This window comes from Miniopterus natalensis, chromosome 18, assembly GCF_054644295.1.
Source record: "Miniopterus natalensis isolate mMinNat1 chromosome 18, mMinNat1.hap1, whole genome shotgun sequence".
Lineage (NCBI taxonomy): Eukaryota > Metazoa > Chordata > Mammalia > Chiroptera > Miniopteridae > Miniopterus > Miniopterus natalensis.
This window is the reverse complement of record NC_142098.1, coordinates 23,760,824-23,786,221: the sequence shown is the minus strand read 5'-3', so window position 1 is coordinate 23,786,221 and position 25,398 is coordinate 23,760,824. Positions and strand designations below refer to the sequence as shown.

The 25,398-nt window shown below is 40.7% G+C and overlaps 1 protein-coding gene across 2 annotated transcripts; it reads right to left on the bottom strand.

Annotated features, from left to right (window-relative positions):
* Positions 1-5,753: 5,753 nt before the first annotated feature.
* On the bottom strand, positions 5,754-24,962 carry LOC107524522 (ATP-dependent RNA helicase DDX19B). Of its 2 annotated transcripts, XM_087827362.1 has the most exons (13): positions 24,845-24,962; positions 18,147-18,230; positions 17,442-17,490; positions 16,499-16,552; positions 15,416-15,551; positions 14,993-15,085; positions 14,078-14,180; positions 13,100-13,214; positions 11,057-11,234; positions 10,443-10,680; positions 9,517-9,679; positions 8,835-9,026; positions 5,754-8,417 (listed from the first exon to the last, which is right to left on the bottom strand). In XM_087827362.1, the coding sequence occupies exons 1-13, from the start codon at positions 24,899-24,901 to the stop codon at positions 8,356-8,358; spliced, it is 1,524 nt and encodes a 507-aa protein (XP_087683488.1). In that variant the 5' UTR covers positions 24,902-24,962; the 3' UTR covers positions 5,754-8,355. The 2 variants fall into 2 exon arrangements, with proteins under 2 accessions (XP_087683488.1, XP_016051958.2); XM_016196472.2 differs by lacking the exon at positions 18,147-18,230.
* Positions 24,963-25,398: the final 436 nt, after the last annotated feature.

Genomic DNA, 25,398 nt, shown 5'->3' with positions numbered 1-25,398 from the left:
GAAAAGTGACGTCAGTTCCTGTCCGGCGCGAGACGTCACCATTCCGCGCCGCGCAGGCCAGGCCTCGGGCCCCGCCCGTTCCCGTCTGGCGCCGGCCCGAGTTTTCCGCGGGTTTTCTCAGGCGCGGCCTCTTAGCGCCTTAAAATCGCTAAGGTCCCTGACGTGAAACTTAGCCCTCACTTAGCCTTACTTCATACTGAAGTAACCCGGGTTTTATTTTCAAGCCTGCCATGTCTCATTAAATTTATAAATCTCTGAACTCCAAAGCCTTACTACACGAAGAAAAGTTCTCTGAGAGTACTACATGATGCCAATTCTTACCGTTAGAAACGCGGTAACAGGTAAAACGACCAAAAGCAAAACGAAACCAAAAGCCCTTAATCTCCCCCTCCCCCCCCGCCCTGTAATCCCACCACTCCAAAAAATACAACAGCGTTATCTTTGTTTAATGTCATAATTATCAATGCAATGACATAATACTCCATCAAGCTCGTATCACAGTTTTATCATTAATTGGTAACACTTCAGTGAGCATCAATACACCATTAAAATTTATCCTATTTGTTTGCCGCCAGTTTTTTTGTCTCTCCCCGCTAGAACATTTTTTATTTTTTTAAATTTTTGTTGAAAATAGTACAGATGTCCCTTTTTCTCCCCAATGACCCGTTCCACCCGGTCCCACCCCCCTCCCCAGTCCCTCTCCCCACCACTGTCCGTGTCCTTGGCTTGTGCTTTGGTTACTCTCTCCCCCTCAACCCACCTGCCCTCCTCCATCTCTCTGAGATTCGTCAGTCTGATCCATGTTTCCATGTCATTGAATCTATTCTGTTCATCAGTTTATTAAGTTCTTTAGATTCTACATATAAGTGAGATCATGTGATGTTTGTCTTTTGCTGCCTGGTTTATTTCACTTAGCATAATATTCTCCAGGTCCATCCATACTGTCCCAAATGGTACGAGATCTTTCTTCTTTACAGCTGCGTAGTATTCCATGTTGTAAATGTCCCACGGCTTTTTTATCCACTCATCTACTGATGGGCACTTGGGCTGTTTCCAGATCTTAGTTATTGTAAACTGCGCTGCTATGAACATAGGGGTGCATATATTCTTTCTGATTAGTGTTTCAGGATTCTTAGGATACATTCCTAGAAGTGGGATCACTCGGTCAAAAGGCAGAATATGAACTTTTTAAACAAGAGCAAAACTCTGGTGTCTTAGTCAAACAGCTGATTAGTGAACTAGAAAAGTTCATGGCACATAGACTCTCAAATAGTTTTTTAGTGTATGGATGAATATAATAGACATTTTAGTTCAAAATGTATATACTCTAGGACACATTTCTAATCATTGCAACATTTGTGTCAAAATGTATGAATGACATGAATACTTTACAAAAGAGAATAAATGGTTAGTAAGTACATGGAAAGGAGCTCAAGTCATTGGTTATTAAGGAAATGCAAATCAGTCACAATGAGATAACACTGCATGCCCATTTGCATGGATCAAATTAAAGATTGACCCACCATGTATTGGTAAGGATGTAGAATGTTAAGGAAAAAATATTCAGTGACAGTTGTTAAAGATGGTAAGACAGACTTGGTTACGGACCATTAAGGTAGGTGTAGGGATCACCACAATGGGATTTTGCAGTGCAGGACAGAGATTGGGCTCAACTCCAAATACAGCATGGGCAAGTGGGAATTTATAACAGGGGAGGGGCTGTGTCAGTGGGTGGAAAATTCCTAAGAGGAGACATTAGGGGTATGGGAGTTCTGTCTGGTTAAACCAACCAAACACAATTTTTGCTGAAGACAACCTAAGGTTGATCAGGCATCAGCTGGGGAATGGTGAAAGATGAAGAACCTGATCAGGTGCTGAGGGTGATCAGATATCAAGGGTGTGGGAGGTTCTTGCTAAAATTGGATTGAACAAGAAAGTGCACAGATGGGCCTAGGAGAAGGTTCAGGACCCTGGGTAAAGTTTGGTCATGCAAAGAAACCTTGTCAGATCAACTGAACTTTCATAGGCTTCTGGAAAGAATGTAAAATGGCACAGTGGTTTTGTATAACTGGCACTTTCTTGAGAAGTTAAACATATCCTACTCCTAGTTTTTATCCAAGAAACATGAAACATATATCCACAAATAGACTTGTACAGAAATGTTCATAGCAGATTTACTCATAGCCCCAAACTGGAAACAACCCAAATGTCCATCAACAGGAGAATAGATAAGTTATAGTACATTTATTCAATGGAATACTACTGAGCAATAAAAAGGAACAAACTGTTGATACACATGATGAAATAGATTGATGACAGACACAAGAGATGCATACTGTATGATCCATTTATATGAGATTCAAGAATAGGAAAAAAGTGAAATCTATAATGATAACAATTGAACAGTGGTTGCCTCTGGATGGGGGAAGGTTGGGCAGGAGACAAGGGAACTTCCTGGGGTGATAGAAATGTTCTAGATCTTGATTGGGTTACATAGATGTATGAATTTGTTAAAACTCGTAGAACTGTACACCTCATTTTATTGTGCTTTATTGTCCTTCATAGGTGTTGCGTTTTTTACAATCTGAAGGCAAGGCCCTCCATCAGCAAAAAGATTACAGCTCACTTTATTGCAATGCTTGCTTTATTATGGTGGTCTGGAACCAAACGTGCAATATCTCCGAGGTATGCCTGTATTTAAAATGTCATTTTATTGTATATAAATTATACCTCTCATAATCAGACTCAAATGTTACAAAAATCACAAGGGTGCTATATGATGAACTGGAAGATTACCCAATTGAAGGCAGGAGCTAGTGTAGTAGACCAGATGACAATAGTGACCTAGACCAGGCTGAATTGAAGAAATACTAGATTGAACCATATGAAAATGCCCCTTTTGTAGGTCATTAATGGTCAAATAGTGGCAATTTCATTAGGTTCAACCCAACACAAAGTAGAGTTGATAGGCGGGTGGATTAAAAATGGCCTGTTATTTGTCCTGGCTGGGTAGCTTAGTTGGTTTGAGCATTGTCCTGATATGCTAAGGTTGCAGGTTTGATCTCTAGTCAGGGCACATACAAGAATCAACCAATGAATGCATAAATAAGTGGAACAATAAAATTGATGTTTCTCTCTCCTTTTGCCCACCCTCCCTTCTCTTTCTCTCTAAAATCAATTTTTTAAAATATCTAGGTACTTCATAGCTTCTCCCATTAGGAGATGAAGTTTATTTCCCCACCCATGATATCTAGGCTGTTCTTGTGATTTGTTATGACCAAAGGTGACAGAAGTGCATTGGGGAAGTTCTCAGCCAAAGCTTCAAGAGAACTTGCACCTTCTGCTCTCTTTCTTGGAAGCTGGAGACTATCATGCTGTGAAGATGAAAGACCACACGGAGTGATCCTGTTATTTTCTTGGCAGAACCTAGACATCAGCTAGGGGAATGTAGCTGCATGAGTGAGCCTGGGAGAGACCAGCAGAGCCACCCAGATAACCCTCAGAATTGTGAAAAAGTCATTTTAAGTCATTGTTTTTGGGTGATTTGTTATACTGCAATGGATCATAGATACAAAAGGAGTTGGTGATTATTGGTTGGGGGTAGGGAGGAAGACATGATGAATCCAGGTTTCTGGGTTGAGCAACAGGCAGTTGTAATGCCATTTTGTGAGCTTAAGTTAGGGGAAGAGCCAAGAGCAGAACATGGATTTTTTTAGAGTGGTGGTTTCTGGTGGTGGTAATAGATGATGGGTTCAGTTTGGGATATGTTGAGTGCAGAATTCCTGAAGACATCCCAAGTACAAGTGTCATGTAGGCAGTGTTTCTACAACCCTAGAGCTCAAGAATTGGATCTTGGTATAGATTCAGGAGTTGCCAGCAGAAGGAAATAAGCCACAAGAATGAACAAGATTGTCCATGGGAAAGAAAGAGGAAGAAATGGCCCAAAAAAGAGCTGTAAGGAACAGTCACATTTAAGAGGTGAATAGAGGAGGAGCCTGCCAAGGAGACTGAGAAGTGGCCAGAGAGAAGGAAGACCAGTAGGTGTGGTGTGTCACTTTAGTCACCAGAAGAGTGGTTAGAAGAGGGGATATCCATAGTATTAAACACTGCTGAGGAGTCAAATATGATTTTAAAAAATGTTTTGGTTTTTTTTGTATTAGTTACATGCAGGTCATTGGTGTCCTTAGTGAAAGCTATTTCCGAGGAACAGTGGGACAGAAGTCAGATTGCAGAGAGACAAGGAGTGGGAATTAGTGTGTAGAAGTAACTCTTACAAGATTTTTGGTCATCAAGGAGAAATGTAAGGCTGGAGAGGGAGGGTTGGATTTTAAATAGGCGGTAGGGTTATAGGAGATATGTTAAAATATCACCAAGAAAATTAATGCGTGGACTTTGAGGAAACTGTGGTTAAGTGAAATAAGCCAGTCACAAAAAAAACCAGTCAGGTAAAACTGCAGGGGGTTCCCAAGAACCTGATATCTATGTCCCAGACCAGGAGAAACCTGAAGAAAGTCTGAAATCTACAACAGCTTGGGTGGTATTAGTGAAGGAGAGGGGTCAGTCTCTTTTTGCAAAGGTGACAAGCTCAGCTGACATCATACAGGCTGTGCAGGAGAGTCCACCCTGATGCCATCTGTTCTTTCTAAACCTTCCTCTTGGGTTTCTCCCCAGAATTATTTTGTAAAGTGCATTTAATTATTGAGTCACAAATCCTCTTTGGAATAAAAACAGTAAATAGGTATATAAGCCTGCATTCTTCCCCTATATGCCTCCATTCCCTTTCTTCTGCATTTTCAATGGCATCCTGGCACTTGCTGTGTGATGGGACTGATGGAATAATTTTCTAACTGGTTTATCAGATGCCAGCCTTTTCCAGATCCAGTACATCCTGTATACTCCTGCTAGACCAATTTTCCCAACCTGCCCCCCACCCCCGCAAAAACGATTTAATCACTTCCTGTGCTTTAAGAATTATAATTTACTAGTAAATCCAAATACTATTCAATCAAATCTCCATTTTCTACCTATTGAGACTCTGCCCATGTGGCTAGGCTCCTCACCTTACTACCCTTTTTGTATACTGTGTTTATCCTGGTGAAGTTCCTTTAGTCTTCACAGGGCCAGTCTACGTAAGGCACTATTCTTGTCACTTGAAATCCCTTTTCTCTCATAAGCAAACTCCACTCCTTCATGAATCTTCTCTAACCTCAGAAATCCTTATCTTCTGAATACCAATGGCACTTTGAATGAAATGGCCTTCAAGTTAAATAATAAACAAGAGATGGGAACAGCAAAGGGAGACCACTTTCCGAGTCCTATTTTTATTCCTTTCCTAGGACTAGAAAAATAGAATTTAGGGACTTTGTATTTGCTGGCATCTACCTTATTTCTGATTAGCTAGCACTGGTTTCTGGTTTACCAGCAGGAAAAAGAGGGAATGTGAATAGCCCTCTGGCATCTGGGTAGGGTCCTTGGCCTACGGAGCTATCCCAACTACTTACATTGGAGCAACATCAACTTTGAAATGGAACAGTAATATAAGGTGATGACTGGCATATGGAAAAATATCTGAGTCTTCACTTACGTATGAGTACTAATATCAGCAACCAAAACATGCTGTTTTCTTCTTATAGTCATTAATGATATCTTAGTAACATGAACACATCACAATTAAGTTCAGTTAATATTAGTAAACATCAATAGTTGATTCGTTCTTATGCATACAGCCAATGAATGACACTCAAAAGAACCAATAAAATCCATTATTTATGGATAATGAACATATCCAGAATCTTCCATTAGATCAACATCTCCTTTTCCCAAGTGAATTGCTCTGTTCTAGGGCACAGTTTATCATTCCATATATAGGAACGTACTAAAAAACAGTAAAAGAAATTCTGAGGACTGAAGTTCACCAAGGGCTCAATACATTTTTACATCACTGATGTCTCAAAACTGAACAAGGTCCAAGAGGCAGCTGTGGTCCATTGAACCCTGGGAGCCAACCACTGGTAGCAATGAATGTGGACTATGAAGGAATATGGACTGTAGTAACACTGGGTGACATTCCAGAGCCATCCATAACAGTGAGTCTTACCTTTTTTTTTTTAATCCTCACCCAAGGATATTTTTTCCATTGCTTTTCAGAGAGAGTGGAAAGGAGAGAAACACTGATGTGAGAGAGACACATCAATTGGTTGCCTCCCGTTCTCGCCCTGACTGGGGTGCAGCCTGCAACCGAGGTAGTGCCCTTGGCTGGAATGGAACCCGGGACCCTTCAGTCCACAGGCCAACGCTCTAATCACCAAACCAAACTGGCTAGAGCAAGTCTTACCTTTTTAAAACACACTCCTTTGGGAGTCTCTCCCTGGAAAATGCACTTAAACTCAAAATACTGCATATACTTCAGACTCCACAAAACCCATCCAGTGAATTCTTAGGGGTCCAAGCCCCTAGATTGAGAACTGTTAATATAGATTTCTACCAGATACCCATTTACTCCTACTACTGAAGAGTCTGAAGCACATTCCTTCCCATTTTCCTGCCCAGATTTAGGGCTACTCAGTAGATGGGTTATATGTGTTGTGAGAAGGTGATGGTGTACTTGGCCTGCAGCCTTGTGAGGAGTCTATAGTCCTTTCATTATTGCCTTTGTTTTTAAGTTATTTCATGGTTGGTCCTCAGGACTTCAGGAGGGAGGATTCAAATTTCTTCTGTTGTAAGACTCCCAAGGTGGGTCAGAGTTGGCCAGAAGCATAGAGAAGATTCTATACAGTCAAGTACCCACTGGAGGAATGTAGCAGGATTGACCATGTCAGTCCCTCTGCAGTTATCTGTAATGTCAGATTAAGGTAACCACCTAGAAGCTGGTAGTGGCCCCTTCCTTTCCCAGGAGACAGATGTAGCCCTAAAACACAGAAACACCTACAAGGAAGGTCTGGGATTAGAGTAGTTCTCATCACAGAAAACCCCTCTTCCAAGCCTGGTCCTAGGTAAAATGGCCATTCTGTATCAAAGTCAAAGAGCAGAAGAGGACCCCTTTTGGCTGGACTCCTATTGCTCTTGCAACTCAGTTTTATCTCATCTTTGCTCTGTCACTTCATGGGTACCAAGAGCCTTGGCCAAGTATGAGGAAATGTTTATTATTATTATTTGCTCTGACTACTCTGCACAAAGATGCCAAGTAAGGATGGAGTGAAGATCTTGGCAATTACTCCTGCCTTGCACAGATGAATGGTTGTAGTCCACCTAGTCCCTTAGTTGTACTTGTTTGTATTCCAAGCACTGAAGGCAGATATTCAGTATCCCTTTACAATCAAGATGCTAAATATCTGAACTCATTCACCAGCTCTTATAAAACTTGCCTTCTGGGAAATGAAGACAAAGCAAGGATTTGTGACTACTGTGGATCACTTCGGGAGCTGCCTTGAGGCTGGCCATTTGTGACTTGAAGCCACATCTTTCATTGAGGATCCAAACCTTGGATCATCTTTTATTTGCTTGGGCTACTAAGGGGTCAAGGTGAGGTTCAGGATGTAAAAAAGATGCTGCAAGTGCCTGCGAGACCAGGTTTTATGGCAAGCTAGAGCCACCACTAATTCTCTGCAATGACTTCACAGGACTTGCTGAAGCATAAGCAATGAACCTACAAGTAATCAGAAGTGCAGAGCACACAGATTACACATGCTGAGAGAACAGGTCATGGTCCTGCAACACAAACTTGCATACACTAAAGATCCCAGGTTGGCATTTTGGTCGGTGCTTAGCATTTTGGTTTGTGCTTAGCAAATCCCTTCCTGCTGTGAGCATCAGGACAGAGTGGGCTGACAACACTCAGATGAGCTGTCCTACCCTAAATCCAAAGCAGCAGCTCACAGGTCTCCTCTACTGCCTCACTTCTTACTCCAAACATGATGGGTGGCTTACACACCTATCCTACTTGGGGCCCCTCTCTCTCTCTGTTCCCTCTTCACTTCTACTAGGGCTGGGATTGGCCTGAACACTCCCATCCAGAAAAAAGGCAGGGGCTGCCAGATACATCCTGAGCAAGTGAATATTTAGCCACAGCATCTAGATTAGTGTAACAATGGGGAAAAAAAAGACGGAATTTCCAAAAGGTAAATTTCTGTGTATTCACGCCTAATCTTCCAAAAGTTGTGTAAACAAATTTTTCTACCTTCCCCCATCATTTGCACAATTTTTGTCAAGTCCAAACGTAATTTAAAATGAGGTAGGTAGTTTCTCTCTACTCATGCCTTCATCTTTGTGGCGACTGTTGAGGCCTGTACTTGAAAGCACTATTCTCCCAGGTAGGGGGAGCTTCAAAAGTTGGGCACCAGTGACTGGTGGAGCTTTTCAGTTGGCTATTTTCTCAATCTCATCCAAATCATCCGTGTCCAATCTTTCTATTTTCTTATCTGAGGGAAAAAAAAGAATCAAAGAGAAATCAACATGGGGTTACTGTGGAGACACACACCTAGGGAAGGGGCAGCACAGCAGGGAGATGAAACACACTGGGTAGGAACACGTCTGCCTCTGGCCACATTCATCCTTCATTTATCCCCAAAGGCTTCTGATGCCTGAGAAATAGACACTCACAGCAACAGTCAGAGGCCAAGACCCCCAGCCTGGCCAAGGGGGAACTGTCATTCACGTCCCTGACACTGAACTCTCCAGGTGTGCTCTCTGAGAGCTTCCATATTGTAGGGAAGGAGGGGAATGGGGACAGGGATAAAGCCTCCCTAGGGGCCACGGGAAAACCTACTCTTCCACCCACCCTTGGATTTGGCCCTATAAGGAAAGGGCCCCGGCAGAGGACAGTCCCAGGGACTCACTAAAATGCTCCTGGATTCTGTTGAGGATGTTCATGCTGTGCTTGCTGTCAACCATGTTCACTGCTAGGCCCCTCTTGCCAAAGCGGCCAGTGCGCCCGATCCGGTGCAGGTAAGTCTCATTGTCTGGGTTCCCATCCTTGTCCACGGGAAGGTCAAAGTTGATGACAACAGAAACCTGTTCAACATCGATACCTGCATGAAGGAGAGTTGGAGAAGAGTAAGGATGAGAGACAGAAGTCACTGTCACTTGCCCACAGTCAGCCTGGTGCACCAACTTTGGGTGGAGGGAGTCAGGGTGGGCCAGCTCTGGCATTCACAGACAAGCAGCACACAGCAGAACCCAGAGGAAAACCATAAGACTTTGGCAGGTGCTAACAAAATTATGAAGTCAGTAAGAGAGCCTCTGCTAGACACAAGTGCCTGGAGATGCAACTGAAACCTCAATGGATGCCCCAAGAAGAGCAGGTGCTGTTCTAGACCAGTCAGAAGCCTGTACATTTCCTTCCACCAAGTCAGGACTCGGGCTTCTGTGAAAGTTCTTATCTGCTGAGGGAATCCAGCCGCCTAGAAAAAAATGTCATCACCAACCCTGCTGATCTCTCCCAAACCATCCGAGTTTTTCATATATGAGGATTTTTCTCACTACTCTGAGTCTGGCAGACCAGGGCAAATCTCTGCTCACCACGGGCACACACGTTGGTGGTCACCAGAACCTTCTCTTTGCCCTCTCGGAAGCGCTCAATCACCGCAGCCCTCTGCTCCACCATCATTTCACCACTCAGCAGAGCCACCTGGTGGCCTTCTTTTGAGAGCTCTGCTGCCAGCCAACTGGCTGTTTTGCGGGTCTGGAGTGAAAAGAATTGTTTTAAATGAAGATACCTGTAAAAAAAAATGAAAACACCTGCAGAAAAATGGCTTTTCGCCATTTATATTCATGAAGACCCTGTGGCATTCAGTCAGGAGGTTAGGCTTAAAAGTTTTCAAATAGAATTTTAGCCACATGATTTTTAAAAATTTTTAAAAATTTTTTATGAAATACTTAAGTGATCTTATTGTTCATCTAGGAAGTGTGTGGTTTCAACCAAAGGTTTTCATTAAAAAGTCTTATCTCCTTAATGTTTTAGCATTATTTCATTGGGTGTTATTTGGAGTTTTTTCTTTTTTGAGATTTTTTAAATTGATTTTTTAAAAAGAAAGGGAGAGAGAGAGAAACATAAATTGGCTGCCTCCTGCATGCCCCCTATTGGGCATCTAGCCCACAACCCAGGACTGTTCCCTGGCCAGGAATCAAAATGGCAACCCTTCAATGCACAGGACTACACCCAACCAACTGAGCCATACCAGCCAGTGCTGGAGTTCTTTTCAAGTTATCTCTAAGAAATGGGATTCAAGAGAGTTCGGATTTTCAGAGTCTTCCCCTTGTAACTCATTATATTAAGAGGAGAATATGCCCTAGGGCAGGTGGAAGTGATTCAGTTTCTTTCTAGTTCTATGGAGGGAACCTGGTCCTCCTCAGCACTAAGGTAGAGCCAGCTGAGAGGGAGGGGAATGGGCAACACCTTTCCATGGAGCTCCTCCTAGGGCAGGCCTGCTCCTGCTGCTACTCACATGGCAGAAGATCATGGCTTGAGCAATGGTGATGGCCCCGTAGAGGTTACACAAGGCCTGGAACTTCTCGTCTCTGTTATTGCACAGGACGTAATACTGCTTGATGGTGTCCAATGTCTCCTCCTCACGTTTCAGTTTGATAATGTTTGGGTCTGGAACCACTTTCTGGGCAAATTTCCAGACAGAGTCTTCAAAAGTGGCAGAGAAAAGCAGCATCTGGCAGTTCCTGGGCAGCATCCTGCAAGGCAAGGCCCAGGTGGTGTTTGGCATGACCCTGAGTTTCACACTGGAACAAACAAGCACAGCCTCCGCGGGCGTGGATGGTCTATATCCCTAGGAAGGTGGCAGAGGTGGAGGAGCACTGTGGGGAAGGGGCAGGAGCAGACATGGGGCAGAGAAAGGGTGGTGTTAGATTCCCTAAGTCTTTTTCCTCAACCCAGGCTGGGAGTATGGTCATTGCTGACATGGCCCATCAAACACATGCTTCTGAAGGTTCTGAAGCAAAGAAGCCAGCATGAGAGAGGAATTGGATATAACAGGTGTAGACATAGAGAGGAAGAGTTTTATTTGTAGATCAGGAGGCTGGGAAGTTCCTCCCGGATCCAGAGTCTTACCTTTGGATGCGGATACTCTGATCTTGGTGGCCCTGAGTAGCTATCATCACATCAGCCTCATCCAGAACAAACACCTTGATCTTCTTGGGGTCAATGAACTTGAGCTTGGCACACCAGTCTAAGACAGTCCCAGGGGTGCCAATGACAATGTGCTCACTGATCTTCTGACCTCTTTCCACTGTGGAGACAAGATGTTTTTCATGGGTATGTCCATAGCAAACCTGGCTCTCCTCTCTGAGAAATTCTAAAGCTGTGATGTATTTTAATGCAATTGTTTTGATGTTTGCATTAATATTTTAAGGAAAGGTTAGGATTTCACTACAGTATTTAATGGAAACACACAGAAAAGACAATAAAAAGATATATTAAGGATATAAGCAAGATTAAAAAAAAACAAAACCTCTTCAGTAGTATTCTTTTTCATTCTGTATTCTCTTTCAAGGATCTGTTATCTTTATTTCTTCTCTGTCAACATCATTCTCCCTAGACCAGGACTGCATTTCTTTACAAGTAGACTTTTCCAAAGTTCTCACTCCAGTACACTCTGCCCCTCAGTTCTCCCAGCATCTACATCAAACAAGTCAGTTGCCTTTACATGCCCCATACCCAGGTCAACAAACAGGGTTCATTACGAAAGGCTTTGTTTTTTCAAACACAATCTACCTCTCTCTCTCTTTTTTTTTTTAATCCTCACCTGACAATATTTTTTCCATTGCTTTTCAGAGAGAGTGGAAGGGGGAGAGAGAGAGAAAAACATCAATATGAGACAGACACAATGACTGGTTGCCTTCTGCATGTGCCCCGACTGGGGCTGGGGATCCATCCTGCAACCAAGGTACATGCCCTTGGCTGGAACTGAACCCTGGACCCTTCAGTTCATGGGCCAATGCTCTAACCACTGAGCAAAACTGGGTAGGGCACAATCTACCTCTCTTAAAGTGCTTCCCAGACTAGGCCTGGCAGACCATGACACATTCTTGGCCCTGCGAAGTCTGAAGTTGAGAATTTGGTTCTTCATTTTCAATTAGATGGTACTTACTGATTCAAATTTTAGTACTTTAATTATACTCTTGACAAGACATATACAAGCTCCCTCTAGTCACAGCCAAAATTTCGCCCAAATGTGAATGTTGAGTCAATTCAAAGCTAACAAATGCTGCTGCTTATTTCAGTTAACAATTACTGCCCCTCATAAAACAATTATTCAGAATTCTCTGCCATTCTAACTCAAATCCAAACTGCAACATTTTAAAGGTCTTATGATAATTTTTCACTAAGTTTTATTACCTTACTCTTCTCTTCAGAACTGACCTCACATTAGGGCATTGTACGCAGAGTAGATTTCTGCGAGTCATAAAGTCATAGGTTTGTGTTAAAGATCCATAGGACTCAACCAAACTTCTAAGAAAATTTAAATTACTTAAATATTATCAGTTTGCTGTAAAACAAGAGTAGAAAATATGAATAAAGAAGAAAGAATAAAAATAAGCTCCCAGAGTTAATTGCCATGAACATTCTAGGGAATTAAATCCAGAACTTGGAACATTTTATAAGAAAATAGGTATGTTCAAAAAGTCAAATATAATGGTTGGGGGGAATATGAGGGGACTGTTCTAGATTAAAAGAGACTTAAAGAGGTACAATAACAAATGCAGTGCATATACATTGACTCGATCTTGGTTCAAAAACAAAAGAGCAATAAAGAAACACTTGGGACAATTAGGGGAAAATTAAAATGACTAGGTGTTATTTATTAGAGAACCTATTAATTTTCTTGGTTGTGATAAGGGTATTGTGGGTATGCTGAAGAATGTCCTCATCATGAAATGCATATTAAAGTATTAGGAATAAAAAGCCACAATGTCTGCAATTTCCTTTCAAATGGTTCACCAGAAACATCCACATATATATAAAGCAAATATGGCAAAATGTTAAGTTTTCGAATCTAGGTGTTCATTGTATTATTTCAACTACTGTGTAAAATTTTTCAAAATACAAAGAAGTTATCAGCTTAATGAATTAGGATCATGTATTCATACTCACATTTATTGCCTCGAACAGCATAAGCTAGCTTCAGCTCAGGGTAAAATTTGCCCATCTGCTCAATCACTTTTCCCGTTTGAAGGGCAAGCTCATATGTTGGGGAAAGGCACAGACACTGGTAGGAAGAGTGCAGAGTGAGAATTCAAGACAATAGCTCTTTTGCAATGGGGAATTACCATCAGGATTTAGTTATTCTTCCAGCTAAGGCTGAAGGAAAGAATATGTAAAGTGTACAACATTTGATTCTTTAAGCTGCAGAGTCATAAGGTAGAGTTCTTAGGGGTCAGAACTGTGGCTGGGTAAAGACACTTGAAAACAGCTACTGGCCAGTGGAGTACGAAAACCTACATGTGAGCAAGGATCTGAAATTCAAATTTGAGATAAGCTTCCTTTTCACTTTCTCAGAAAGTTCTCAACTTTCAAATGGATGAGTAGTTGTAGATGAAGGAGGTTTTTCCTGCAGTTAAGGAGTCAAGGCTATCAGCAGTATCCCAGAACTGGCAAACCATGGAAGGGAACAGGATTTATTATTTTTTTTAATCCTCACCTGAGGATATTTTTTCCAGTACTTTTCAGAGAGAGTGGAAGGGAGGGAGGGAGGGAGGGGGAAGAGAGAGGAAGAGGAAGAGAGAGAGAGAGAGAGAGAGAGATCAATGCGAGAGAGACACATTGATCGGTTGCCTCCCGCATGCACCCTGCCTAGGGCCAGGGATGGAGCCTGCAACCGAGGTATGTGCCCTTGGCTGAAAGCAAACTTGGGACCCTTCAGTCTGCAGGTGGACGCTCTAGCCACTGAGCCAAAGTGGCTAGGGCAACAGGATTTTTGTTGTTACTAGATCAACTATGTTGTTTGTGCCCAACTTCAGGGGCTCTAGTTTATGTAAAAAGTAATACATGACATGACTTTTAATCCATCAAATGGCATTTCCCTTCTAGTTATGCATTAGCAGAAAACCCAAATTCACCAAAAGCTCTCACCTGGGGGTATCTGTTTGCCGGTTCTACATGGCTGAGCATGGCCAATACAAAGGCAGCTGTTTTACCAGTACCAGACTGAGACTGGGCAATTAAGTTCTGTGGGCTAAACAAGAAAAAAAAAAAAAGTTTAGGAGCTTAAATCTAGAGCCTTGTTACTCAAAAAGTGGTCTGACTCCAGCAGAATCAGCATTACCTGGAAGCTTACTAGAAATAGTGACCCTCCATCCCCACCTCAAATCTACTGAAATCAGAATTTGCATTTTAATAAATTCCTTTGAGACTGATAGACTATGGAAGTGTGAGAAGCACTGCACCAGAAAACCACCTTAGTAATTGTACCATTCTAGTCTCCTAGAACACTGTTTGGTTTTTGCATACTATATTTGACACAATAAATTGTATATATCCATCTAATGAAATCATGGTGTGTGAATGATATACATATATGTTTACCAAATACAAAGATGATCACATAAATAAAAATTTAAAAGCATATAAAATTTTATATCCATTTAAAAATATATATATACACACACATATGTAAATTTATACAGAAAAACCTCTGCCCTGGCCAGAGTGGCTCAGTTGGTTAGAGCGTCGAACGGTGCACCAAAGGACCATGGGTTCGATTCCAGGTCAGGGCACATACCCAGGTTTTGGGTTCAATTCCTCGTTGGGGTGTGTGTGGGAGGCCACCAATCGATGTTTTTTCTCGTCCCCTCTCTCTCTAAGAGAAAAAAAAATTTTAGAAGTCTCCACTTCAAATATTAATAGTATGTGGGGGAGGGAGATTATGAATGATTTGTTCTAACATTTCTAAAATGAGCATGTATTAGTAGTATAGTTTTTTAAAATAATGAACATTTTTTAAAAAGTAGAAAATTAAAAATGGGATAGGGTTGTCAGGACACATACGGCTCAGCAAGCATCAAAGGCAATGCATTCTCTTGTATCTTGGATGGACGGTTGAAACCCATGGCATAGACTCCCTGGAGAAGCTGTGGTTTCCTAGAAAAACAGTTAATGATGCAAGTCAGTCTCTTTGATTCAGGAAAGAAGCCAAATATGTGGGAGAATTTTTCTCTTTTTTAACTGCTGTTACCCACAGCTTATAACTAATAGTACTTGAACTGTGCTGAACTGAGTTCAATGCGTAAGTGCAGATAAAATTTTTATACATTACCTGGAAATTTTACTTAATAGCTCAAAGCAACTACATTTTTAAAATTAAACTTGAGTTAGCTAAAAGTGTTCCATTGTGATGAAAAAATATATATCTAACAGCCTAGGATCTATCTAAACACAAAAGGGAGAGTAAGAAAGCAAACAAATACTCACAACCGAAGCTCCTCAAAAGACTTCACTGAGTAGAGAGGGGAGTTTGGATCCCGTTGCAAGACTTCCACTTGGTTTGTATTATCGACAAGGTTGTTTCTGATGAGCTTGTTGAGTAAGGACTGGGCAGCTCTGTCCTCTGTCAGGAAAAAGAGAGCAAAGAATTTTAAAAGTCCATGAAATCTACCATGAGCTCATCTGAATTTAACTGCCATTGGTATTTTAAACAGTAATATTTACACTGGGACTTTTTTTCCTTTCTTTTTTTCAAAGAACAGCTTATTGACTTTTAGAGAGGAAGGGAAAAGGACAGGGAGAGAGAGGAAGAAACCTCCTGCACCCCTCCCACCGAGAATTGAGCCCGCAACCTGGGCATGTGCCCTGACTGGGAATTGCACCAGCAACCTTTTGGTGTACAGGACGATGCCCAACCAAGTGAGCCACACTGGCCAGGGCTGTACTGGGACTTCTAATTCAAGGTATATCACAGTTTTGACGTATAATTTAATTTGTTTTATTAAAGAGAAAGGTTATGATACTCATAGCATCCATTTGGGCCTCATATTCTTCCTCAGAACTCTATTTCTAACAACTGTCCTTTTCTGAGTTTATCTATTCTTCCTATCTAGACCCACATATCTACTCCCCAATTTGCACTTAATATAAACTTAAAATGATTAACTTAATAAATATATCACAACAATGAAAAAAACAAATGTTGAAGTCTATATCTTGATAACATATAAGCGGCTTGCATCTTGTTATCTACGTTGAATGTGTCAAAATATTAAGTTTAATTTTATTAGACAATGGGGATGCAACTTAAAATTTCTTTTATAATGCCCTGTAAAAAATAATCACTCAGGGAGTATTTCCTGCTGCTGCTGAAGTTCATCAGTTGTTCAAAGTAAAATTTCTCTAAAATGTAAACAATTAGAATTCCCTCATCAACGACTATGTTGAACTTTAATTAGCACTATGACTCCCATTAAAGTCAAGCCAAGTTGGGTGTAAAAATGAAGCCTCTTAACAACGCATTCTCTTATGCTGTAGAACCTTAGTATATAGCTCTTAAGACTGTGTTACCTTTCTCTTCTTCATCTGTCTTCTCTGCATTAGCATTGGTCTTGACGACAGCACCTTTATCAGACATAAAGTGGCTGTCATTCAAAATCACATCCCATACCCAACAGCTGAGACAATTCAAATTCTACGAGACACTAGAAATGTAAAGGCCTGAGGAGCAAAAAAAACAATGAGGAAACCAAGCCACAGATAAAAACATTTTACTGTTCCTAAATAAACAAAGGTATGAAACACTGTAGCTTATATTTTAATCCTTTCCTATTCCGAGGCCTCTCACCATACCTCAAAACTAATGTTAATTTCCCTCATAGCATCAACATTTATGAAATGTTACAGAAAGATGGTTAAAGAAGTCGGTGATCAGAAATCACCTTGATGCTCAACACCTATGCAAATCAAATTTCATCAGTACATGAATACAATAATGCCATTAAGAGTCTATGTATATAAACTGTTGATTAATAGAAATGTATACTCAATGTTGTAATTATGTAAAAATATACAGAAAACAGATTATAAGTGAATTCAGTGAGGCAAATGTTACAATTTCCTGCCTATAATATTAAGTATATCAACAAAAATTTAATAGAAATCTTAAGATTTTTGGTACATGATTTCAGAATAATTACCATAGGTTAACTCTCAGATTGCTCACACTTTGTCTAGTTCATCTCAAACTGAGGATTATTTTTAAAAACAGCAATCTTTGGCAGTATAGTCTCATGGTTAGTAATAAATTTAATAATGTATAAGCCAATTAGGCATCCTCATGCTTATATTAAACACAATATAAAACAAAACAATCCAGTTTATTGATTTCCAAACCAAATGACTGCCAGTCTCCTGTCTGGTTACATATATAATATTTTTGCAGATAGTTATGTCAAAACAGGAATACTAAAGTAAATCACCTTTGTTTTCAAACTAGCTTTTAGTTACTCACCATTGGCATCTGGTTTGATTTTCTCTTCCTTAAGATGCAAGTTGCTCAACTAAATGGAGAATGGGGGGGAGGGAAAGTGTCAGGAAAATCACTTAAAAGATTTTGAATCAACAGAGCCTTCCCAGTGAAGCTGGGGACACATGAGCCACTCTCAAGACTTACTCATTAGATAATTCATTAGATTGTTCTGCTGGGCTCCTTTTGTAATCCCTAATTACAATCCATAAATTCCTAATTACAATCCCTAGAGAAAATTATAATTTATGAGTTTGCTTAATTCTCTGATTACAAAGACCTCTCAATAGAATATCATTTGAGTTGTCATGCTCTCATATTCCAAAAAGGAGGAAATTTAAAGAGATATTGGAAAATGTATCTATAAGTAGGAATTAGTTATGTTACAGGATATGTTTGAGCCACAGGACCACAGCACACCGATATGCAGCTTCTTGTGCTGGATGTCTGACAGGTAGGTAGGTAGGTAGGTAGGTAGGTAGGTAGGTAGGTAGATAGATAGATGATAGATATTTTTAAAATATATCTTTATTGATTTCAGAGAGAGGAAGGGAGAGGGAGAGAGATAGAAACATCAACGATGAGAGAACCATTGATCGGCTGCAGCCCACAACCCGGGCATGTGCCCTCACCGGGAACCGAACCCCGATCGCCTGTATCCTAGGTCGATGCTCAACTGCTGAGCCAAGCCCGGCCGGGCTGGATGTCTGATATTTTAAACTTGGAACAGATTGGAGGATTGTTGCAGGCTATGTAATCAAAATACTCAGCAGGCTGAAGTGGGAATAGATAGGAAGGGACAGAACAAAGAGACATTTCAAAGAAAGAATTATCAGGATTTAGATCAAACACTGTAAATTAGGGATATCCTGGCAGGATTTATCTCCCCTATTAGAATGAAAATACCCCTTTAGTTGTCAATCATACCTCAATAAGCTGAAAAAAAAGAAAATACCTTAAAGACAGGAGATATTTTTATTTTTAATCTTTGGATGGAGCAAAAAGCAAGTACTGTAATCTTAAAATACTAAGTGGTACCACGCACAATCTAGTCCAGAGTAAAAGTATGAAAATCATAATAAATAGGTATTTCTTAAAGCACCACCCACATAGGTTCTTAATGTCTTGAGGTTCATTTCTGTCTTTCCTCTACTTCTCAGGAGGGAGAAAGAGGAGGAAGGAATGAAAAAGTTGTTTGTTTTAATGGGTGGTTGGTTAGGAGTGGAGGAACTTCTACTGATGGAAACTGAAAAGGGGGTTTCTGGTGTCTGTCTACTTTGGTGTTGAGCCAGAGGGACACACTGGAGAGAATAGCAAGAAAGGAAATTGGCCAAAAATAAATAAATAAATAAAAATCATCATAAAGCAGTAAAAATCTTCATTATTCTAAAGAATAGGGGCCACACTAACACATAATGAGTATGAAGCAACCAGCACAGTATATGATATGTAAGTAGTTTAGTTGTTCAATGATTTTAGTCTTCACTAAAGTATTCCTCCTCCACATCCTGCCAGTGAACCTAGTTTAAGTCCAATAGTATTCAGGGCTGTTAAAAAAGAGAGAGACTGACTTATTGGCAATATTTATAAGAGTAAGGTTAATAGTATTCACTCCTAGGGTCATAAGTGCTACTTAAAATAATATGTTAGGGCTGAGGTCTAAATAAGTTAATGAGGTATAAAAGAGTTAGAAATATCCATTACTGTAAAGTATTTTAATATTCAATGGCAAGAGGACAAGCCATTTATTTGTTGATAGATTTTTCAAATCCAAGTTAAGAGTAAGTAGTTAAAATAACTAAAATACAGTGTGTAGGGGTGACAAAAATAAAAGAAAATACAATGTGTAGGAAAAGTTGGCAGCAACAATGTAAATGAAACATGTTTTAATACAATGTGTCAGAATTCTGGAGAAGTTCCAGCAGAATCTAAAAACACACTCAGCCCTCATTTGGCTATAAGGATCTCAAAGCCCATAAGGTAAAAGCAGCAGGACAGTAAAGTTTGTATTATCCACTGCAGTGTGAGTTAACTGAACACTGAAGCTTATGGTGAAAGCAATTAGTTCAGATACCTTCCTTTGCTCTATTTGGACCAAAAATGAAAAACCAGTTTCTCTTGTGTCTTCATCAGAAACTACTTTAAAATTCAGAAAATAAACCAAAAGAGCAAAAACACCCACTTTATAATATCCACATTTTTTCAATGCCTTTAATTAATATTTTAGTTTTTAAGGTACATTAAGATCACTGAAAACTATAGTTACACATTGTATTTTATTCAAAAGCTTTCTGAGAAAGGATTCTTGAGAAATAAGAAGGAAGATTTAATGGAAAGTGAATAGGAAGGGCCTTAGGCAAAATGGTGAAGGAGGAGTCTTACACATCAGTTCTCTAACCCGTTTGCCCTCCTCTAATGGAAAAGAATTATCCAATGGAACAAAGGGGAACACAGGAGCCACTGGGGAATGAGGAAATAAATATAAATAGAATCTAATATTTTCTTATATAAAATGAATAAGAAATGAAGCTTAATGAATATTTAAAATACAGTAACCTAGCACTGTGCGTGTCATAGTCACCTATGGTCATGCGATGCCTGTGGGGATCCTCAGTGAGAGTTCCATAAAGGCAGAGGGTAACAAAGGTGTTTTTATCATTTGTTCAGTTTTAGAATATTGTGATCTATTATAATTTACCAGTGCATGGTTAAGTAGATTCACAAATCTTATCTGGGGTCAACTAACTAATCCATACAATACAGACAAGTAATTTAAAATGTTCCTGCAAAGAAACTGTCAATTATAGATAACAACAATACAACAATAGCTATCATTTACATAGCACTTATATCGGGCATGTCTATAACTCAATGAGGTAGGTACTGTGATTATCCCCATTTTATAGATACCAAAACCAAGGCACAGAAAAGTTAAGCAGTTTGCCCATGGTTATATAACTAGTAAGTGAGGGACCTGGAATACAAATGCAAGTCCTGCTACAAAGTCTGAGGTCTTAATCTCTATACAATAGTGCCTCTCATAGATAATACTAATCTCAACGAAAATAATAATATAAGGATGATACAAAGGGGCAGCTGCTTTGGAAAACAGCCTGGCAGTTCCTCAGAAGTTAAACATACAGTTACTATACGATGCAGCAATGCCACTTCTAGATACACACTCAAGAAAATTGAAAATATGGTCACACAAAAACTTGTACATGAAATGATCATAGCAACATTATTCATAACAGCCAAAAAGTAAAAGAATCCAAATGCCATCAGTGGACATGATGAGTGGATAAATAAAATGTGGTATAGCTATACAATGAAATATTATTTGGCAATAAAAGGAATGAATACAGATACCTGCTGCAACATGGATGAAACTTGACATTATGCTAAGTGAAAGAAGCCAGGCACAAAAGACCACATATTGTCTGGCTGGGTGTGGCTCAGCAGTTGATACTCGACCTAGGATTCAGGCAATTGGGGTTCAATTCCCGGTCAGGGCACATGCCCGAGTTGCAGGTTCGATCCCCAGTCGGGGGTGTGCAGGAAGCAGCCGATCAATGACTCTCTCATCATTAATGTTTCTCTCTCTCTCTCCCTCTCCCTTCCTCTCTCTGAAATCAATAAAGATGTATTTTAAAAAAAAAAAAACCACATATTGTATGATTCCATTTATATGACATGTCAATAGGCAAATCTCAACAGACAGAAAATAGATTAGTGGTTGTCTAGGGATGGGAGGTTGGAGGGAAATGGGAGTGACAGCTAAGGCATACAGAGTCTCTTTCGGGGTGATAGAAAGTTCTAAAATTGTGGTGATGGCTGCACAACTCTATGGATATACTAGAAACCAGAGAACTGTATGTTTTCAATGGATAAAATATATGGTATGTAAATATCTCAATAAAACTGTTTTTAAAAAAAAGGTCCTAGCCTGTTTGGCTCAATGGTTAGAGAGCTGGCCTGCAGACTGAAGGGTCCTGGCTTCAATTCCGGCCAAATCGAGCATCGGTTGCAGGCTCCCGTCAAGTATGTGTGGGAAGCAACCAATTGATGTGTCTCTCTCACATCAATGTTTCTCTCTCTCTCTCTCCCTCCCTCCCTTCCACTCTCTCTGAAAAGCAGTGGGGGGAAAATTGTTGCAATCTGGAAGAATATACGGTTTTGCTTATCCACAGTTTTGCTTTCCAAGAATTCAGTTACAGTCAACTGTGGTCTGAAAATATTAAATGGGAAGTTAGAGAAATAATTTGTAAGTTTTAAACTGTATGCCATTCTGAGTAGCATGATGAAGTCTCATACCATCCCGCTCTGTCCCTCAAAACATCCCTTTGTCCAGCATGTCCATGCCGTACATACAGTATAATAAGATATTTTGAGACAGAATGATACCATATTCATGTAACTTTTATTACAGTATATTGTTATAATTGTTCTACTTTATTATTAGTTATTGTTAGTCTCTTACTGTGCCTAATTTATAAATTAAACTTTATTATAGGTATGTATGTACAGGAAAAAACAGTATATATAGGTCTGGTAGTATCTGTGGTTTCAGGCATCCACTGGGGTATTGGAAAGTATGCCGCTTGGATATGGGGGAACTATGATATATGCAAAATACACATCCATTAAAGGACTTGTATCCAGAATATATAAAGAACTTTCCCAACTCAATAATAAGAAAACAATATGATTTTTATTTTTTTAAAAAAGTATCTTTTAATTGATTTTGAGAGAGAGAGGAAGAGAGAAGGAGAGAGAGAAAAACATCAATGTGAGAGTGGAACATCCATCTACTGCCTCCTGCACATCCCCTACTGGGGATCGAGCCCACAATCCAGGCATGTGCCCTGACCAGGAATTGAACCAGCAACCTTTCAGTGCACGGATGGTGCCAACCAACTGAGCCACACTGGAAAGGGCAAGAAAACAATCTTATTTTTTAAATGGGCAAAAGATCTGAAAAGCCACTTCAAAGAAGTTACATGGATGGCAAATAAGCATTTAAAAATATTCTAAACATCTTAGTCATTAGGGAAAATGTAAATTAAAATCACAATGAGATACCACTAGATACCTATTGGAATAGAGAAGAAACTGGCTATGCTGTGCTGGTGAAGATGTGAGGCAACTATAGTTCTAATACATTGCTGATGAGAACACAAAATGGTACAGCCACTTTGGAAAAAAGTTTGGCACATACTAATTTATAAAGTTAATGATAGTCTTAATATATAATCCACCAAATCCCATTATTAGGTATTTACCCCAAAGACATGTAAACATAACTTCATACAAATATCTGTATCCTAATACAAAGTAGCTTTATTCATAATTGCCAAAAACTGGAAAATACACAAATGTCCCATCAACAGAAGAATAAGCAAATTGTGGTACATCCATACAATGGAATACTACTCAGCAATAAAAAGGAACAAACTATTGATACATACAACAACATGGCTAAATCCCAAATACATTATGCTAAGTGAACGAAGCCAGATTTTTCAAAAAGTCACATATTGTATGCTTCCATATATATGACATTTTGGAAAAGGTAAAACTATAGTGACAGGAAACAAATGAGCAATTGCCAGAGAAGGGTAGGGAGAAGGGAGTTTAAGGGAACTTTTGGGGAGTGATGGAAATGTTCCATATTTTGATTGTGGTGGTGGTTACACAACTGGTGGTTACACAACAGAACAAGGGAAAGTTTTACTATATATAAATTATACCTCAATAAACTTGACTTCAATTGAAGGACAGAATTTGCGAGATTGAAAGAGACCCATCCAGTGCCCAGTAAAATGGATGAAAACAGACCCATACCAAGATACATCATAATGAATTTTCTAATATTTGAGATAAACAGAAGATTCTCCAAGCTTAGAAAGGGAAAAACAGGTCACATCAGGAGTCAGAATGGTCTCAGACATCTCAACAACAAATACAGAAATCTAAAAGGCAAGGGGGAAAAATGCCTTTAAAATTGAGCAGGAAGGTAATTTCCAACCACAATCCTACGCCCAGCCATACTGTTGTTGACCTAATGATAGGGCAAAGTAAGATATTTTTGGAAATGCAATAAAAAAAACTTTACTTCCCATGTACCTCCAGAAAGCTGATGGATAGCTCCACTAAATGAAGAAAGATGAAGGGAGGGGATACAGAAAGGACAGGATCCAATACAAGAGAAGAGAAAATCCCCAGAATGGAGGCAAAGGGAAATCTGCCCTGTTCCCCTCCATCCCCCCAAATCAGTTGTACTCTAAACATAGGGGGAACTAGTTCAGTATGAATCAGGCTAAAAGACCCAGCAAAAATGGAATTGATAATACTTGATGTGTCTGCACATCCTGAGATAGACAACTAGCAAAGAGTTGGGGTTGAATTGGTGATAAGTACAAAGAATACAAAGCAAAAACACAAAGCAATTATAAATTCCAAGGAAAAACAAAGTTTTATATGAAAGTAAAAGTATTCATGTTACTAATAATATAAACTTAAAATACTGATGATCTAACTAAAATTACATTATGATAATGAAAAGCTAGGGAATGAAAGGGTGTGCATGTGTGGTGGGGAAAGGAGGGTGGAGGAAAAAGTCAAGATCAATAAATACCTAAGACTGCAAATTTAAGAAGTAGGAAAACAAACATGTTATTTAGGGCACAAGGAGGTCAATATGGTAAATCAGTTTCAAGAGAAACTGAAAGTGGTGGTGGTGGGAACCAGTGTTTAAAATTATTTGACTCTTTGAACTATGTGCATATTACTTATCAGTTATAAAAAATAAGACAAAGTCCTTGTTCTCAAATTCACGGAAATAAGTACTAACAGAAGTAGGTTCAAAGCAGTATCAGAACTTAAGAATGTCTAGGTGAGAGAAATTAATTCTACATGTTAACGTTTAACACATATCATCTTGCTTCCTGGGTGTCAGGCCCAGAATAAAGTTAAGCAGATCAGGAGAGGATTTACTGACTGCCAGGCCTACCGAGTGGCTCATTCATCGTCACTAAGCAAGGTGAGGGAGCCTACAGGTACGAGTAACCCATGGTCCTTACGCCCAAAAAGCTCAGAATCGGGAGTGGAAGATAACACCAACAAACGCGATTACGATCCAAGGTGTTGACTGATCTCGGATCAATCCTGATTCCAGGAAGACAGGCAGGTGGCTGGGCTCTTCAGAGACGGGAGCGCTCACCTGCGCTTACGCAACACGGGAGGTGGGCCGGTAAACAAAGCCAGCTCAGGGTCCGTCCCTGCCCGCACCCTGCCGGCCCTCACCAACCCCGGGAGCGTCCGCTCCCAGGATCCGATCCCCGGCCGAAACTGACCCTCGGACCCTTTTACGGCTGAAGCCAACTCACCGACTCGGCCGCCGCTTCCTGCTCATCCACCGCCAGGGCCCACGAGTCAGTAGCCATGGTCCCGGGCGCGGGAGGGACGCTGGCGCTGGCGGACCCCGGGGCTGGCGCGGCGCGATCGCGGGCGGCCGGGGTGGCGGCGCGCCCGGCTCCGGCCCCACAGCCGGGTAAGTCATTCGCCCGGGCGCCGGGGACCGGAAGCGGCGCGCCGCAGTGACGTCGGAGCCCGCGCCGGCCCTGGCCCGGGGGCCGCCCCTGCGTCGCCTTCAGACCCCCGCTCCCGCTCCAGCTTAGCGCACGCTCTCGTGTTTAACATCCAGAACCGCAGGCTGAGGTCGTTATCTGAAAGTGCCCAAGCCCTTGACAACTGGCTGTCCAACCGAAGAGCAAAACCACTTTGCCGCTCAGGACAGTGGCTCGGAAGAAGCCCACACAGACGGAAGGTAGTGAAACACAAAACCGTTACGGAGAGTCACCACCGTGCGCGCCGAAACAAGCAGAGCTTTCCTCTCGCTAGTCAGGTTGGTAATTGCAAATGTCCAGGTGTGTTAGCCAGG

Bases quoted from the DNA above. Each gene is read 5' to 3' on its own strand.
- LOC107524522 (XM_087827362.1), bottom strand. From the start codon at position 24,901: ATGGCTACTGACTCGTGGGCCCTGGCGGTGGATGAGCAGGAAGCGGCG. The intron at 15,086-15,415 runs GTGAGTATTTGT...CTGTTTTTCTAG, and splicing joins TCTTTTGAGGAGCTTCGGTT to GAAACCACAGCTTCTCCAGG. The intron at 13,215-14,077 runs GTGAGAGCTTTT...TCTTCCTACCAG, and splicing joins CGGCAAACAGATACCCCCAG to TGTCTGTGCCTTTCCCCAAC.